The sequence below is a fragment of the Tubulanus polymorphus genome, chromosome 8, assembly GCF_964204645.1.
Source record: "Tubulanus polymorphus chromosome 8, tnTubPoly1.2, whole genome shotgun sequence".
Lineage (NCBI taxonomy): Eukaryota > Metazoa > Nemertea > Palaeonemertea > Tubulaniformes > Tubulanidae > Tubulanus > Tubulanus polymorphus.
Window position 1 is genome coordinate 1,273,171 of NC_134032.1, and position 18,375 is coordinate 1,291,545.

Below are 18,375 nucleotides of genomic sequence, written 5' to 3' on the forward strand. Positions count from 1 at the left end.
AGGGCAGAAAAACCCGAAAAGGGCAGTTTTATGGACTAACAATAATATTTGTACAAAAGGCAATTTTCAGAAATTTCTGGGGGTTACTGCCCCCTGGTAAATACGGCCCTGAATTCTCGGGATGTCTCGGACTGGAGGGCTATTGTGTTCAGTTTTTACCCACCCATATCTCAGCAAACGAGTCTTATGCGGGGTATAACCCAAGGCATCCCCCCCCCCCCGATTAGGTTCAGCCCTTAGGCTGGGGGGGTGTCCTGCTTGAATGTATAGATCATGTACACTAATTATTTATGTTATTATGTATTACACATTTGAGAAAATATATTCATTCATTCGACTCCGATTTCAAGTCAGACATATTTTGCTAGATAGACGAGTAGTACTGTGATATTACTCTTTGATCAATTGTTAGATTGTCACGCATTTCACCAATCGGGCATGTTGGCCTCAGACCCGTAGTAAACTCATGATTCTGATGATTCAAAAGCTTTGATCCTCACAATTGAAATTTTCTGCTCTGATGGAATTCACTGGTTTTTAATTCACCAAACTGTCCATCTCCCCCACCCCACCCACTGCTCCCCCACCGACACTGCCCTGTGTTTCTGGCTTCTGTTTCACTGTCGTAAGTTGTTGATTGATTATTTCCAGCCCCCACTCCACCTCACCCCCTAGGTCGACACCCCACTCCACCTCACCCCTAGGTCGACACCCCACTCTGCCACACCCCCCTAGGTCGACACCTTTCTCTTCACATGGTCTATGAACCTTTCTGTTGCTGCTATTGTATATATTTATATATCTCCTTTGAGCCATGGAACGAATAGTTGGAACCTGGGCGGAACGACACAGGAGCACATACTCCCAAATTTCATGCACCCTTTTGAAAAACATCAGCAATCTAAAGACTTGTAATGAGCATTGTTAGGCATACAATATACATGTATAACAATACAGGTATTACAATGTATTACTGCACTACGTGGCTAGTTTCAATCTGAAGAATTTTTTGTTTCAAGATGTTTCTTCGAATTCACACGAGACAATACGTTGATATTGCGTTAAAACGCGCTGAAATTTCATCGTTGTGCTCCTGTCAATTCCGGCCCGTCGGTCCAACCTAAAAACATCGGTTATAAACAACAGCGGAAAAATAGAGGTTTTAAATACTGCTATGTGATGATGCTATTATGATTTTGCGGTTCAAGAAGGGAAAGTAGGCCTACGTCTATTTTTTTCTTTTGATTACCGTGTTTTTGTCGTATTCTCCGTGATGGCAGAAATCTTCTGCTAAAATGAATATTCTATCCTCTAAAAGTGCGATTAACCCTTTCAGTGTGTCTACACCGCAGTGCGGTGTATGAATCGGTGATGGATTTTGCATCGCAGTCAACTTCTCTTTAACTCTATCAGTGCGTCTACACCGCAGTGCGGTGTATGAATCGGTGATGGATTTTGCTAGTACACCGCACTGCGGTGTATTGGTGTAATTAGTTTTTATCTCTATTGAAAGATGGCAGCACGTGTCAAACATAGTGAAATATTAGTAACTAACGATACACCGCACCGCGGTGTAGACGCACTATAGTGGTATTCCCGTTATTCAACACACTAGGGCGGAATTTCTCAAAGTTTTCAAATTATCTCCAGCACTAAAGGGTATTAATTAGTCAGCACTGAAAGGGTTAAGGCTGATAAATGATTAGTTCTAATTCAGCCTGTTGGTGTCTGTGCTCTATGAGTTCTCCTGTTTTCGACGTTTAAAGATGTTTTTCGTTTATCGTATTTTCAGAAACGTCTCGGTTCAACGACCGCGACGTCGTTGCCGCGGCGACGGTGTAAAGCGTTGTATCCGTGCATCGCCGGGTCGTCGGACGAGCTCTCGTTTCAAGAGGGAGAAATAATCAACGTCGTGAAAGCGGACGGTGAGGAGTGGTGGGTGAGTGTCTCGTGAGGAATCCGAGGGTTTACGGCGCGACGTGTGAAATGTCTTATTTATCTGTGTTTTATATTTGATATAGGAAGGTGAAGTTGAAGGTCATCCAGACAGACGCGGTCTATTTCCGGTCACATACGTGCATATACTCACCGATCTATGATAGAGCATTCTTTCCTCCTCCTCTCTCTATCATCCTCTTCTCTCCCTCTTTCTCTCTCCCCTCCTTCCTCTCTCCCATCTCCCCCTATTTCCTCTTTTTCTATCCCCTTTTCCTCTTTGTCTCCTCCTCTCTTATTCATCCCTCTTCTCTTCCTCTCCTATCAATCTGTGTCTAGTCAAAATCATAGCTACCGGTATTCGCAGCCTGAACGCACCAGAACGCTGCGTACTGGGTAGATTGTTCATCGAATTGAGAGAATTGCTCGGAAATTAGAAATTAATATTCTATGTTTGAAATCCGTGATGAATCGTAGAAATTTGAGCAATATTTTTTACGCTCATTGTGGCTTCTTTGTCTTATACTACTAGTCAATGGCAAAATAATGACATTCGATATAAATGCCTGGGCCTGGCCTATAACCTACCGGGTGTGGCCTATAACCTACTGGGTGTGGCCTGTAACCTACTGGGTGTGGCCTATAACCCACCGGGTATGACCTATGACCCACTGGTTAGTTAACATACCGGATGTGGCCTATAACCCACTGGGTGGTGTGACCTATAACCTACTGGGTGTGGCCTATAACCTACTGGGTGTGGCCTATAACCTACTAGGTGTGGCCTATAACCTACTGGGTGTGGCCTATAACCTACCGGGTGTGACCTATAACCTACTGGGTGTGGCCTATAGCCTACCGGGTGTGACCTATAACCTACCGGGTGTGGCCTATAACCTACTGGGTGTGGCCTATAACCTACTAGGTGTGGCCTATAACCTACCGGGTGTGACCTATAACCCACTGGGTGGTGTGACCTATAACCTACCGGGTGTGGCCTATAACCTACTGGGTGCGGCCTATAACCTACCGGATGTGGCCTATAGCCTACCGGGTGTGACCTATAACCCACTGGGTGGTGTGGCCTATAGCCTACCGGGTGTGACCTATAACCCACTGGGTGGTGTGACCTATAACCTACCGGGTGTGGCCTATAACCTACTGGGTGCGGCCTATAACCTACCGGGTGGTGTGGCCTAAAACCTACCGAGTTGTGAGCAGTTTGCTGTTTATTGTACGGATATACGTAATTTAAGGTAATCTTATATATTCTAAGAGAAATCATTGTTTCAGACTTTACCGATATTGATATATCTGTAAAACATGTAACAGGATGTAGATATTAAACAGACGAAAGAAAATATATTTATTAAAGTGTAAGATTATTGTAATGACTGTAAATAATTTCTAAATGGCCAAATCTTAATCATTTTAACCGTAGAAATGCTGGGCATTTTTAAAGAATTAAATGTTTGATGAATTATAGATGCATTTATTATAAAGAATGTCCGTGTATTTTTAGTGAAATTATACACTATGTTAATCAATATTGGGGGGGGGGGGGGAGGGCGGGACCAAGACTAAGGGAAAATAAACTACATGACCTAACGGGGTTTAAACTTGAATCGAGAACTAGGGTCTAGCTACGCAGTAGAACCTGCTTACGGTTATAACGTGGGACCGATGAAATGAATCCTGTGAAAAATCTGGATTACGTGTTCGATGGACCATGAGTAATATTCAGACAAGATCAGCATCGAGATTAATTAAATTGATCGGCGGGTTGACTGTAATACAGTGGACTCCGCCCAGGTCGGATCCGATCAACTCGGAGATCACCCTTCGAACTCCGGGCCCGGTTTCATAGACCGAGTATCGAAGTTATCCCGAAGGGGTAAATCCTCAATCGGGGTGACAACCACCGTAGTAACAATGAGAAACCGTGGTTATAACTGACGAATTTCGAAATATTCCCAGGGACTATTTTTCTGCCACATCTATGAAACCCAGCCCTGAAGTTTTTTGAAATGTTGTTTGCGACAATATTTATGAAATGATGTATATAAAATCGAACTCAGATATCACTCAAGTCTCATAAAATCTAACTTAAGCGGAGTCTACACAGTTACACTGTATGTACACAGTTGTACATGTACGTGTAAACCCATGGCTTTCTGATGTTCATGTTGTAACACGGGGAATCAGGGTGTTGTTTGTTGCACCAAAGGGACGAGGGGGTTGTTTATTGGACGAGGGGATTATTTGTAACGAGGGGGTTGTTCGGGGACAGTTGTTTATTGTTAAAGAGATTGTTTTATGAATGTTTAATTATAATGAGTGTAAATACATGGTAAAATATAGCCGAGAATGTAACTCTCCGTAACAAACGTGTTCAGTTTCACTTGTGGTTTTCGATACCGATGCCATCATTCCTCTGCGCAGTCTACGGAAGTTAAATTAATGGTTGATAATTCCTCTTTTTGTTGTTTGTAAAATTCGGTTAAATCATCGTTTGTTTACAAGTTACCACTTTTTTCCTTCGTTCCAATGAGATATCAAAAATGTTTGATCAATACTAAAATTGCTTGAAGCCAAGCAAACACTATGCAAATTTTGTCCTCTGCTATAGTCTGTCCTCTGCTATATAGTCTGTCCTCTGCTATAGCGTGTCCTCTGCTATAGTCTGTCCTCTGCTATATAGTCTGTCCTCTGCTATAGCGTGTCCTCTGCTATAGTGTGCCCTCTGCTATAGTCTGTCCTCTGCTATAGTCTGTCCTCTGCTATAGCGTGTCCTCTGCTATAGTCTGTCCTCTGCTATAGTCTGTCCTCTGCTATAGCGAGTCCTCTGCTATAGTCTGTCCTCTGCTATAGTCTGTCCTCTGCTATAGTCTGTCCTCTGCTATAGCGTGTCCTCTGCTATAGTCTGTCCTCTGCTATAGCGTGTCCTCTGCTGTAGCGTGTCCTCTGCTATAGTCTGTCCTCTGCTATAGCGTGACCTCTGCTATAGTCTGTCCTCTGCTATAGCGTGTCCTCTGCTATAGCGTGTCCTCTGCTATAGCGTGTCCTCTGCTATAGTCTGTCCTCTGCTATAGTCTGTCCTCTGCTATAGCGTGTCCTCTGCTATAGCGAGTCCTCTGCTATAGCGTGTCCTCTGCTATAGTCTGTCCTCTGCTATAGCGTGTCCTCTGCTATAGCGTGTCCTCTGCTATAGTCTGTCCTCTGCTATAGTCTGTCCTCTGCTATAGTCTGTCCTCTGCTATAGTCTGTCCTCTGCTATAGTCTGTCCTCTGCTATAGTCTGTCCTCTGCTATAGCGTGTCCTCTGCTATAGTCTGTCCTCTGCTATAGCGTGTCCTCTGCTATAGCGTGTCCTCTGCTATAGCGTGTCCTCTGCTATAGTCTGTCCTCTGCTATAGTCTGTCCTCTGCTATAGTCTGTCCTCTGCTATAGTCTGTCCTCTGCTATAGTCTGTCCTCTGCTATAGTCTGTCCTCTGCTATAGTCTGTCCTCTGCTATAGTCTGTCCTCTGCTATAGCGTGTCCTCTGCTATAGTCTGTCCTCTGCTATAGTCTGTCCTCTGCTCTAGCGTGTCCTCTGCTATAGCGTGTCCTCTGCTATAGTCTGTCCTCTGCTATAGCGTGTCCTCTGCTATAGCGTGTCCTCTGCTATAGTCTGTCCTCTGCTATAGTCTGTCCTCTGCTATAGTCTGTCCTCTGCTATAGTCTGTCCTCTGCTATAGTCTGTCCTCTGCTATAGTCTGTCCTCTGCTATAGCGTGTCCTCTGCTATAGTCTGTCCTTTGCTATATAGTCTGTCCTCTGCTATAGTGTGCCCTCTGCTATAGCGTGTCCTCTGCTATAGTCTGTCCTCTGCTATAGTCTGTCCTCTGCTATAGTCTGTCCACTGCTATAGCGTGTCCTCTGCTATAGTCTGTCCTCTGCTATAGTCTGTCCTCTGCTATAGCGTGTCCTCTGCTATAGCGAGTCCTCTGCTATAGCGTGTCCTCTGCTATAGTCTGTCCTCTGCTATATAGTCTGTCCTCTGCTATAGCGTGTCCTCTGCTATAGCGTGTCCTCTGCTATAGTCTGTCCTCTGCTATAGCGTGTCCTCTGCTATAGTCTGTCCTCTGCTATAGTCTGTCCTCTGCTATAGTCTGTCCTCTGCTATAGTCTGTCCTCTGCTATAGTCTGTCCTCTGCTATAGCGTGTCCTCTGCTATAGCGTGTCCTCTGCTATAGTCTGTCCTCTGCTATAGCGTGTCCTCTGCTATAGTCTGTCCTCTGCTATAGTCTGTCCTCTGCTATAGTCTGTCCTCTGCTATAGTCTGCCCTCTGCTATAGTCTGTCCTCTGCTATAGTCTGTCCTCTGCTATAGCGTGTCCTCTGCTATAGTCTGTCCTCTGCTATAGTCTGTCCTCTGCTATAGTCTGTCCTCTGCTATAGCGTGTCCTCTGCTATAGTCTGTCCTCTGCTATAGTCTGTCCTCTGCTATAGTCTGTCCTCTGCTATAGTCTGTCCTCTGCTATAGTCTGTCCTCTGCTATAGTCTGTCCTCTGCTATAGTCTGTCCTCTGCAGACTTGAGTGTAGTGTACCTATATTTTTGGTAATGTTATACAGATTTATGGTGGGTTCAGACCGTAACTAATTTCAGGGTGCGAACCAAAACGAAAGCCTTCATCGAATACATGTACTTGAAAATCTTTTATTCGTGATAAAAACTATTAATAATGTCGTATTAAATGTTCGCATAAAATATATATAGAAAATAACCATAATTATCTGAATATTACATCATTTACATTGTAACGGAAGAGTTTGATTTATTTGGTCCTAGTTCGAGACAGTAGTCTAGGCTTCTGGAATATTCAGCAGTGTTTGTTCATCGCAAGTGCGGATATTTTGCCAATACGGCATTATTTTGGTCGCCATTTCTTCTTGTCCACCGGGCTACTGCGATTTTATGCTTCAAAGCTTTTATCCCACTCGATACAACGGTTGATAGTGCCACCAATCGGACTGCCTGTGTAGGGCAAGTTGATTTTTGGGGGGGGGGGGGGGGCTAGCGAAATTTCAGCTTAAATCGAACCCTGTATTATGCCTAGTACATAACAAATATACCGGTAGTTAAAACTAATGAGCACGCCGCAAGTGATGGGTTAAAATCTTCAAAGCTTTTTTCACTTACAGTCAACCCCCGATATACCGCCCCACATCGGTGCAGAACGATTTTGGCGGTATATTGAGAGTATAGCGGTATATCGGGGCTGTTTTACTGTGTATTTGTATAGAGATGTACATTGAGTAAAAACCTGGGGTCAGTTGCTCAAAAGTTGTTTAGAGTTAACCAGTGGATAGTTGACATAGTGACAATTAAAAGTTCATTGTTACTATAGTATTTATCAGGGGCTGCAGTTGCTCAAAGGTTGGTTAGAGTTAACCAGTGGATAGTTGACATAGTGACAATTAAAAGTTCATTGTTACTATGGCATTTATCCACTGGTTATCTTTAACCAACTTTTGAGCAACTGGCCCCTGGTGGTAGGCAGGGATGGCGGTATATGGCAGGGCGGTATAGCGGGGGTGTTTTACTATGTATTTGTGCAGAGATATACATCGAGAAAACCTGGCGGTAGGCGGGGTGTCGGTAAATGGGAGGGTGGTATATCGGGGGTTGACTGTATTCCTTTTTTTCTTGAATTTAGAGATTAGAGCGCGTTAACGACATAATTAACCAAATCAAAATTAGAGCTATACCCTGAAAACGAGAATAACACCGCATGAGCAAAATATCAACGCGCGCAGTTAATTAACAATTACAAGGTGATTGATTATTTCTATTCCTCGATCCTCCGTGAACGGTTAGATCCACCGTATCGTTTTCGGCCGCGTCGTTTTTCGGAGGGTAAAATTCGGTGACGGTGGCGAATACTTTCTGAAACGCGACATCGATATTATCGCCAGTGAGACTGGACGTCTCGTAATACGGAACGGTCGCGCGCGGCGCCGCCGTCGACAGATTGTTTATAGTACGCGTGAACTCGAATGCCTGTCGTTCGGTTACTCGGCGACCGGAGCCGCCGGCGATTAGGTCCGATTTGGTCCCGATGACGACTTTGACGCAGTTTTCGGTACCGTTTTCTAAAAGCGGTATAAATCGATCGCTGAAAATAGAATAGAATTTTCAAGCTACAGATATTTCAAATCCTACACGGGCTATTCATTCGAGTTCATCGCCTATGTGGTCAGTAACCTGTCTGCGGTTTAGTTTCACGATCGGATATTTTCACAAACCACATCCGATTATAAAAGGCTTACGACCAACGATTAGGTAACTAACTAATAGCCTATGCAGATTTTTGCTGGAATACGTAACAAGAAAACAGAAATGACTGGTACGGTTATTGCGACAGTTTAACCCTTTCAGTGCTGACTAATCAATACCCTATAGTGCTGGAGATAATTATGAAAATTTTGAAAATTCCATCCTAGTGTGTTGAATAACGGGAATACCACTATAGTGCGTCTACACCGCGGTGCAGTGTATCATTAGTTACTAATATTTCACTATGTTTTACTGGTGCTGCCATCTTTAAATAATGATAAAAATTAATCACCCGTACTAATTACATCAATACACCGCAGTACGGTGTACTAGCAAAATCCATCACCGATTCATACACCGCACTGCAGTGTAGACGCACTGAAAGGGTTAACCAATTTGACTGGTGACGAATTAACCCGCTAATGCTAATTCGGATCATTTAGGACAAATGAAATTAATCCAGTTTTTAGAATTCCAGATTAACATAGGCCTAATACAGCGGAACCTCATTGCAACTTTCCAGGGACCAGAAAATCTATTCGTTTGTTATATATCCAGTATGAAAGTAATTGATATCGTCATATTTGGAATTCTAGGTTTTTCATAACCGATGAATTGTTGTATCAGAGGTCATTAAAACGACACTCAACTTGATCCAGTTCCACGGTTTTGAGTTAAGATTTGACTCTGAGTTAAAAACATTGAAGTGAGTTAACTTTAACTCAGAGGTTACTCTAACTCTAACAACTGTGGAACTGGAACCTTAGCTCCGAGTTAGGATTTGACTCAGAGTTTACTCTAACTCTAACAACTGTGGAACTGGATCCTTAGCTCCGAGTTAGGATTTGACTCAGAGTTTACTCTAACTCTAACAACTGTGGAACTGGATCTTTAGCTCCGAGTTAGGATTTGACTCGGAGTTTACTCTAACTCTAACAACTGTGGAACTGGATCCTTAGCTCCGAGTTAGGATTTAACTCAGAGGTTACTCTAACTCTAACAACTGTGGAACTGGATCCTTAGCTCCGAGTTAGGATTTGACTCAGAGTTTACTCTAACTCTAACAACTGTGGAACTGGATCCTTAGCTCCGAGTTAGGATTTAACTCAGAGTTTACTCTAACTCTAACGACTGTGGAACTGGATCCTTAGCTCCGAGTTAGGATTTGACTCAGAGTTTACTCTAACTCTAACTGTGGAACTGGATCCTTAGCTCCGAGTTAGGATTTGACTCAGAGTTTACTCTAACTCTAACAACTGTGGAACTGGATCTTTAGCTCCGAGTTAGGATTTGACTCAGAGTTTACTCTAACTCTAACAACTGTGGAACTGGATCCTTAGCTCCGAGTTAGGATTTAACTCAGAGTTTACTCTAACTCTAACGACTGTGGAACTGGATCCTTAGCTCCGAGTTAGGATTTGACTCAGAGTTTACTCTAACTCTAACAACTGTGGAACTGGATCTTTAGCTTCGAGTTAGGATTTGACTCAGAGTTTACTCTAACTCTAACAACTGTGGAACTGGATCTTTAGCTCCGAGTTAGGATTTGACTCGGAGTTTACTCTAACTCTAACAACTGTGGAACTGGATCCTTAGCTCCGAGTTAGGATTTGACTCAGAGTTTACTCTAACTCTAACAACTGTGGAACTGGATCTTTAGCTCCGAGTTAGGATTTGACTCAGAGTTTACTCTAACTCTAACAACTGTGGAACTGGATCTTTAGCTCCGAGTTAGGATTTGACTCAGAGTTTACTCTAACTCTAACAACTGTGGAACTGGATCCTTAGCTCCGAGTTAGGATTTGACTCAGAGTTTACTCTAACTCTAACAACTGTGGAACTGGATCTTTAGCTCCGAGTTAGGATTTGACTCAGAGTTTACTCTAACTCTAACAACTGTGGAACTGGATCCTTAGCTCCGAGTTAGGATTTGACTCAGAGTTTACTCTAACTCTAACAACTGTGGAACTGGATCTTTAGCTCCGAGTTAGGATTTGACTCAGAGTTTACTCTAACTCTAACAACTGTGGAACTGGATCCTTAGCTCCGAGTTAGGATTTGACTCAGAGGTTACTCTAACTCTAACGACTGTGAAACTGGATCTTTAGCTCCGAGTTAGGATTTGACTCAGAGTTTACTCTAACTCTAACGACTGTGGAACTGGATCCTTAGCTCCGAGTTAGGATTTGACTCAGAGTTTACTCTAACTCTAACAACTGTGGAACTGGATCTTTAGCTCCGAGTTAGGATTTGACTCAGAGTTTACTCTAACTCTAACAACTGTGGAACTGGATCCTTAGCTCCGAGTTAGGATTTAACTCAGAGTTTACTCTAACTCTAACGACTGTGGAACTGGATCCTTAGCTCCGAGTTAGGATTTGACTCAGAGTTTACTCTAACTCTAACAACTGTGGAACTGGATCTTTAGCTTCGAGTTAGGATTTGACTCAGAGTTTACTCTAACTCTAACAACTGTGGAACTGGATCCAGTAATTTACATTACTTGGTGTGTATAACATCAATACATGCAATGGACCAGAATAAAAACCAGATTAAACTGATCCGGATTAAGCTCAACTTTAATGAATATATATATATATATATATCTTACTGTAAAGCTTCGAATGATTTGGAGTTCGTCAGATCGAAGCAGAGTAACGCACCCGCCGCCCCTCGGCAATAGAATGAACTCAACCCTGAGAATCTCTCTTCACCTGCGGTATCCTGAAAATTAAACGATCGCATGATAAATCCAAGGGGGGTTTTTCAGGGTCCGGGGATCTCGATCGTAACCGGCTTCGTACCCATAATGCTATATTTTTATCGCCCCATCTCTTCAGAGTAAATGACGCACCGATTGTCTGAAGTAAAGAAAAAATATTATCTTAAATTTGCGGCCCATACTGAATATCAGACGGCACCAGGCACAGATACTGGATATGCTAATTAGCCATCAGGTGTCACTAAAGCTATGACCGTATGTTTAGGGGGGTCTTAGGGTTAGCGACACTCTCATTAAATACATCTATACTGAACCTAAGACCCCCTACAGATTTCCCTACAACGTCTGACCTGAAAATGCCAAAAAACAGGTTGCGGTGATTTCCGATTCTTACAATTAAACCACAGATTTTGGGGCCAACGCAATTTATAGAAATTTAACAAAGAATGAAATCTGCAATCCAATGTCGGAATCCCAGAATTCATACAGAATCCGAAATTCCCTGATTTTTACCGTGGACTCTACTGCGACGCAGATTCAATAATACGTTGTTAACCCTTTAGGTCTGAGGCCTAAAATAAGCACTTTCGACCGAGACCTTGTGCGGGAATGACAGCTAGATTGATATTAGACCACTCCCTAATTATAAATTCTACCGCTATTTAAAACTTACACTGGTAATCGAGTCTTTGAATACGCCATCTATATACCTGGTGAGAAGTGAGGTTTTACCTACATCGGCATCACCCAACAGCACCACTTTATAATCACTGTGGGTGAAAATAATTGGTAGAATTATTACAACAAACAGTCTGCATAGTTACGGGGGGAATCTGTACTAAATCTACGTACGCCGAGCGTGAAAAAATAGGGATAGGCTAATGTTAGATATGAATGAACTCGTCCAGCTTCCAGTCGTATGTTCTGAGGCTCAGTGGGTAAAACACTCTACTATTTTTCCGTTTGGTTTCGAATCTCAATTTTGCAAGTCAGAATTTTACTGTGTTGCGCATGCGCTAACTGTACTCCATAACCGAGTTAACGGACTCTGTAACTGGAGCCACATCGTTATTACTGGTGTGACTCAGAGAGGAAACGAGCACATTTCCAGGAAAAAAGGCAAATTCTGCAGAGATCTGGATGATCATATGGATCCGGTTCTACAGTTATGAGTTAGAGTTAACTGTGAACTCAGGATCCAGTTCCACAGTTGTGAGTTAGAGTTAACTCTGAACTCAGGATCCGGTTCCACAGTTGTGAGTTAGAGTTAACTGTGAACTGGGGATCCAGTTCCACAGTTGTGAGTTAGAGTTAACTGTGAACTGGGGATCCAATTCAACAGTTGTGAGTTAGAGTTAACTGTGAACTCGGGATCCAGTTCCACAGTTGTGAGTTAGAGTTAACTCTGAACTCGGGATCCAATTCAACAGTTGTGATTTAGAGTTTACTGTGAACCCAGGATCCGGTTCCACAGTTGTGGGTTAGAGTTAACTCTGAACCCAGGATCCGGTTCCACAGTTGTGGGTTAGAGTTAACTCTGAACTCAGGATCCGGTTACACAGTTGTGGGTTAGAGTTAACTGTGAAGTCAGGAGCCAGTTCCACAGTTGTGAATCAAAATTAACTCTAAAAGATTAGTTAAAATTAGTTCATTTTCAATAAGATAACTCTGAGTCAAATGTTAACTCACAACTGTTGAACTGGATCATGGACAACAAAATGCAGGCAAAAGTTTATGATCAGGTTTCATTGGGGTTTCGGTGGGGTTTAACGCCTGAAATGGACAAGATGCGCACTCGCATGTTGTAAAAGTTACGTCAGATCATTTTTTGTGCTGAGTTTATTCCGCGCAAATCGTGGAAAATTCTGGAAATTGCAGTAGATTGAAGCGGGGAGGGGTAATCTACAAGCCCCTGTGTGTGAAGTGTGACAGAGACCCCTGTCTTTTCGACTTACGCAGTTTGTTTCTTTAGTGACAGTGTTGAAGAAGCCATCACTTCGTCCACATCGTATCCAACAAACTACGACGGCGTCAATTACTGGATCCTGTTCCGCATCCGATTTTAGTGGAATACGTTCATTATAATTCAAAGAGGAAAGTGGGCAGGCGTGGATCCTCTCACGGGACGCTACAGTTTCATCGAAGTGAGATTGTTTTGGGGATTTCCGTCAAAAATACTTCCGGGTTTATAACGCCATCTAGAGGATTTTCGGCGAACTATCGGTGGTCGCGGTCACACAGGCCGCTTTACTAAAGTTAAAACCAAACCACATGATTACCCGAAACAGCGGAACATCATAAAATGTATTTGCGGGGTTTCCATTATAAATGTACAACACCCGAACGTTAGAGCTTGCCTAACTCGCTCGAACTTTGGCCGATCCTTTAGCACCTGAGAATAACTTGTACTTGGCGCATTGTGCTGCGCCCGGATCAAACCAACCCGGAGCTTAATGTTTAAAATTTGTACATCATATTGATTGAAAAATGCAGATGATGGTTAAATCTATGTAAACACAGCTCGCAAAAAGCTCGTGCCTAATACGCTAATATTCATTTCCGTACCGTAACGCTTATTGAGTTTGCATTTTACTCGAAGATCTGCGACGCCGTATCCGATATGACCCGTAGACTCGTGACGCCATGTAACTGCTGAACTCCGCAGTGGATGCTCCCCTGATGGAGGGAACAGGCCGCGTTATGACACTTGCCTCCTGTAGCAGCACCCCCAGTGAAATGCAGCCTTCTTCAATCAGCAGAATCGACTGCAGCTTCACTCAACAACCACCAGCAGCAAACTCTAATAAATGGCATCACCACAACAATAATAGTGATCTCGTCAATTTCAATGAAGGTGTGTTACTACTAAATACTACTGTTTAAAGCTCCAGCCAATCACAGGCAAATTATCCACTTCCTTCACTTTTCTAAAATTTAAGTATTTCAATATTATTTTGCAATCACAATCAATTGCAAAACGTGTTCCAAAATTGTGGTGAGTTTCAGTCATTGGCTTCAGTATATGTTCACCAGGGGGCGTTGAATATCGAAATTGTCAGATAGTTGAGCATTTCAAACCAAGCGTCCCCAAGGACCCGTAGTTTGATACATCCCGAGGTTCCATTCCGAAAAACATTATCTGACTGTTTGATATTTCCAGCAGGTTGCGATAAATCGGCGGACAGCGGAGGAGGAGGAGGAGCGACGATGAAACAGAGGAGCCACTTCTGTACGGTGTGCGATAAGTCGTTTAACTGGAGGAGTAATTTAAAGGAGCACTTGGCGTCGCACACGAACTATCGTCCGTTTAACTGTCGTCTGTGCGGTAAATGTTTCAACCGAAGCGGTAATTTAAACCGTCACATGTTGTCGCACACGGCGAATAAACCGTTCAGCTGCGCGACGTGCGCCAAATCGTTCTCGCGCAAGTGTCTACTAACGGCGCACGAGTTTCGGCACACGGGCGCGCGCCCGTTCGAGTGCGACGTGTGCCACGCCGCGTTCAAACAGAAGGCGCACATGAACGACCACCGACGCGGTCACTTCGCCGAGAAGTTCGCGTGCGATTACTGCGCGAAGAGTTACACGCGTCGGTGGCAGTTAAACGCGCACATGAAAGTGCACACGGACGAGACGGGCGTCGTGCCGCACACGTGCGCCGTGTGCCGCGCTGAATTCGCGTACGTCTGCCTGAAAAACGCGCACGTCTCGGCGGAGCACGGCGACACCGCGAACTCGTTCGAAACTGACTTACCGGTGAATAAAACGACAGCGGCTGGTGCGGAGAGGCGGTACAGCTGCAGGTGCGGCGTGTGCGGGATGCAGTTCGGTCGTTTGTTCCAATTAGAGAAACACCTGGCGTTCCATCGGAAGTGCGACGCCTGGAAACGCGGCGTCGAGTTCACCGAGGGCGAATACGTCGGTAAACTGACGCGACGCGAGAAATATGGAAACCTACACGATAAACACGCTCGACACGCGTGCGACGTGTGCGGTCGCAGATTTCACCGCCCGTACCGATTACGACGCCACCTAGCGACGCATCGTCGTACTACCGCCGTCGATTTAACAACCGCGAAGTTTCATGACGCGGGTAAAATCACAATGGCGAATGACTCTACGGTTGTTTATGATAGTAATGACCTGGAATCAAAAGGTGAACTCTCAGAAATAGAAGACGCACTACTGACGTGAGTCACTGAGTGACTGGTCATAGACAGGTTAATGTCAGTCACAGACGGGTTTATACTTTATATCTGTCGCAGACTGGCTGCGATCCTGCAATAAGAAATGTCAGTCACAGACTTCATATCTGTCTCAGACAGGCTGCGATCCTGCAATAAGAAATGTCAGTCACAGACTTCATATCTGTCTCAGACGGGCTGCGATCCTGCAATCAGAAATATCAGTCACAGACAGGTTATACTTCATATCTGTCGCAGACTGGCGGCGATCCTGCGATCTGAAATGTCAGTCACAGACTTCATATCTGTCTCAGACTGGCGGCGATCCAGCAATCAGTAATGTCAGTCACAGACTTCATATCTGTCTCAGACTGGCGGCGATCCTGCAATCAGAAACTCTGATGATAAACAGTTCATTCATTCAATTGCAAGTCACTGTTTAAATGCTGATAATGTTACCACTGTGCTGGATCCAGATCGGGTGGCATCGCAATCCTCCTGATGCTGCTGATACAGGGTCCCTACGATTCCTTGATTCATCCTTCTAAACAGAGAATGCTTTTAAAAGCGCTTGAAACTACTTTAGTCTGAACAAAATGCCAAAAACTTAAATTTTGAGAAATAGGCAATTTGAAATGTTTGTAGTTGTCCGGTAGGCTGCGCCTAAATAGGTACACTTGGAACCAGGATTTTTTTTACCCAATTAGGCAGTCTTTGTGCCCCTGTATCGGCCCCTGGACCATGGAGATTATGCAATCATGTTAGTTAGTGATGGATATTAAATCATGTTTGGTAAGAAATGTCAGTAGTCATATTGATCGCTGTTCTAGCTGAGCCTCGTTTGTTTTGTTTGTATTTTTGTGTTTGATTTTATTATTTGTTTCGAATTTTAGCTCGATATTATGAATGCATTTATAATTGTTTAATATATTAGATTGAATTGTTGTTTTTATGGAAAAGAAGAAACTCTGTAAATTGTGGAAGAATGATCATTTGAAAAGAACTGATTCTGATTTAGCGAAGAAACTCTTCTTATTTCATTTATTGGATTATTTTTAACTTAACCAGGTCTGATCAACGGCTCAGAATTGGCTCAGTCGTGTGTAGATGGAATTCAGTTATTCTGGGAAGTCTAAGGGATTGCCAGGGTTCGATTGCCTCCCGCTGAAGCTCACGTCACCCATACCCTCATTGGTCTACAACTGACGTGACATTCGATTTGAATTGAAGTGGCTATTATAACAACAGGTCCATATGTTCGAAGACAGTGTTTAGAATTGACTTGATAGTAGTGAGTGAATGCATTGCGAGATATCAGTTTTATTAGTGAAAACAAATTCACATTTCCAGTGTCCTTTGAACCGCAGTTTCATATGGTAATTCCTTGGGTCTTGTAGGCTAATCAAATAAATCGTAGGTAATTCTTGGTGCAATGGGACGTTACTTAAAATTCTACGATCTTATGTCCTTTTAGGACACGAGCAAAACGACGGCTTAACGTTAACAAAAGCTCATCAGTCGATAATGAATTGGAGGATTATCAGATATTTTGCCTGAAATAAGTGAATAAATCAATCGATGATAATAAAAACCAATTTGTTATACAGTAATCATCGCGCTTTACAATGGAAATACATATGAAAGCACACAATTATTTAAATGCCAAAACAAGAACATTTAAAAACACTGAAAGTGTAGACATTATTCAATTAATGGTAAAAAGCTTTCCTAAAAAGATGTTTTGAGGTATGCGTTTAAAAGTATCAACGGATTCCCGAATACATTAAGTCTACCAACTGCGTTCACCATTTGAGGAAATTTACGTTCATTTTATATAATTAAGTTGGTTGATGTGTTTTGTACCCAGTAATTGCTGATACTGATTCAGAGTGGTCCTGGTGCTGAATAGAGAATGTACAGGGGTGTCCCAGGTTCAAACCCAGTAATTACTGATACTGATTCAGAGTGGTCCTGGTGCTGAATAGAGAATGTACAGGGGTGTCCCAGGTTCAAACCCAGTAATTACTGATACTGATTCAGAGTGGTCCTGATGCTGAATGGAGGATGTACAGGGGTGTCCCGGGTTCGAACCCAGTAATTACTGATGCTGATTCAGAGTGGTTCTGATGCTGAATATATAGAGGTTGTACAGGGGTGTCCTGAATCAGTTATCAGTAATTACTTTTGTTAAGATATCAACATTTTACCGTACGGTGCTGTCTCTACGCTCATCGTTAGCGGGATTTTTATACACTAACGTTAGTCAACTCTGGCAAGCTAAGGTCACGGAGTATAACTGGACAGCACGTCAATTGCCAGAGTTGACTTTAGTTAGTGTATAAAAATCCCGCTAACGATGAGCACAGCGGCAGCACTGTACGGTCTAGACACCCCTGTACATCCTTTATTCAACATCAGGACAACTCTGAATCAGTATCAGTAATTACTGGGTTTGAACCCAGGACACCCCTGTACATCCTCTATTCAGCATCAGGACCACTCTAAATAAGTGCCAGAAACTACTTTTGTTAAGATATCAACATTTTACCGTACGGTGCTGCCGCTATGCTCATTGTTAGCGGGATTTGCATACACTAACGTAATTCTACTCTGGCAAGCAAGGGTTACGGAGTATTACTGGAGAGCACGTCGATTGCCAGAGTTGACTTACGTTAGTGTATGCAAATCCCGCTAACGATGAGCATAGCGGCAGCACCGTACGGCCGGTACACGCCAATACATCCTCTATTCAGCATCAGGAACACTCAGAATCAGTACCAATAGACCAGGATCGAACCTGGGCACCCCTGTACATCCTCTATTCAGCATCAGGACCACTCAGAATCAGTACCAATAGACAGGGATCGAACCCGGGACGACCCTGTACATTCTCTATCCAGCATCAGGACCACTCAGAATCAGTACCAATAGACCGGGATCGAACCCGGGACGACCCTGTACATTCTCTATCCAGCATCAGGACCACTCAGAATCAGTACCAATAGACCGGGATCGAACCCGGGACGACCCTGTACATCCTCTATCCAGCATCAGGACCACTCAGAATCAGTACCAATAGACCGGGATCGATCCCGGGAGGCCCCTGTACATCCTCTATTCAGCATCAGGACCACTTTGAATAAGTGGCAGTAATTACTGGGTTTGAACCCTGGACACCCCTGGACATCCTCTATTCAGCATCAGAACCACTCTGA

At 43.5% G+C, this 18,375-nt stretch overlaps 3 protein-coding genes across 8 annotated transcripts in view; 2 read left to right on the forward strand and 1 right to left on the reverse strand.

The window, feature by feature from the left end:
• The window catches only part of LOC141910268 (arf-GAP with SH3 domain, ANK repeat and PH domain-containing protein 2-like), a 39,572-nt gene extending 36,079 nt beyond the window's left edge, over positions 1 to 3,493 (forward strand). For all 5 annotated transcript variants that reach the window (XM_074800994.1, XM_074800998.1, XM_074800996.1 and 2 more), the window contains 2 exons: positions 1,793 to 1,939; positions 2,022 to 3,493. In XM_074800994.1, coding sequence (XP_074657095.1) covers positions 1,793 to 1,939; positions 2,022 to 2,099 — 225 coding nt within the window. In that variant the 3' untranslated portion in view covers positions 2,100 to 3,493. The remainder of the gene's footprint in view (positions 1 to 1,792; positions 1,940 to 2,021) is intronic.
• Positions 3,494 to 6,622: 3,129 nt separating this feature from the next.
• LOC141909663 (ras-related protein Rab-20-like) lies at positions 6,623 to 13,148 on the reverse strand. Its single transcript, XM_074800220.1, has 5 exons — positions 12,932 to 13,148; positions 11,650 to 11,746; positions 11,059 to 11,115; positions 10,866 to 10,978; positions 6,623 to 8,093 (listed from the first exon to the last, which is right to left on the reverse strand). The coding sequence occupies exons 1-5, from the start codon at positions 12,967 to 12,969 to the stop codon at positions 7,739 to 7,741; spliced, it is 660 nt and encodes a 219-aa protein (XP_074656321.1). The 5' UTR covers positions 12,970 to 13,148; the 3' UTR covers positions 6,623 to 7,738.
• Positions 13,149 to 13,574: 426 nt separating this feature from the next.
• On the forward strand, positions 13,575 to 16,172 carry LOC141909807 (uncharacterized). Of its 2 annotated transcripts, none has more exons than XM_074800437.1 (2): positions 13,575 to 13,830; positions 14,137 to 16,172. In XM_074800437.1, exons 1-2 carry the CDS (start codon positions 13,656 to 13,658, stop codon positions 15,168 to 15,170), a joined length of 1,209 nt encoding a protein of 402 aa, XP_074656538.1. In that variant the 5' UTR covers positions 13,575 to 13,655; the 3' UTR covers positions 15,171 to 16,172. The 2 variants fall into 2 exon arrangements, with proteins under 2 accessions (XP_074656538.1, XP_074656539.1); XM_074800438.1 differs by having other exon boundaries at positions 14,140 to 16,172.
• The last annotated feature ends 2,203 nt before the right edge of the window (positions 16,173 to 18,375 follow it).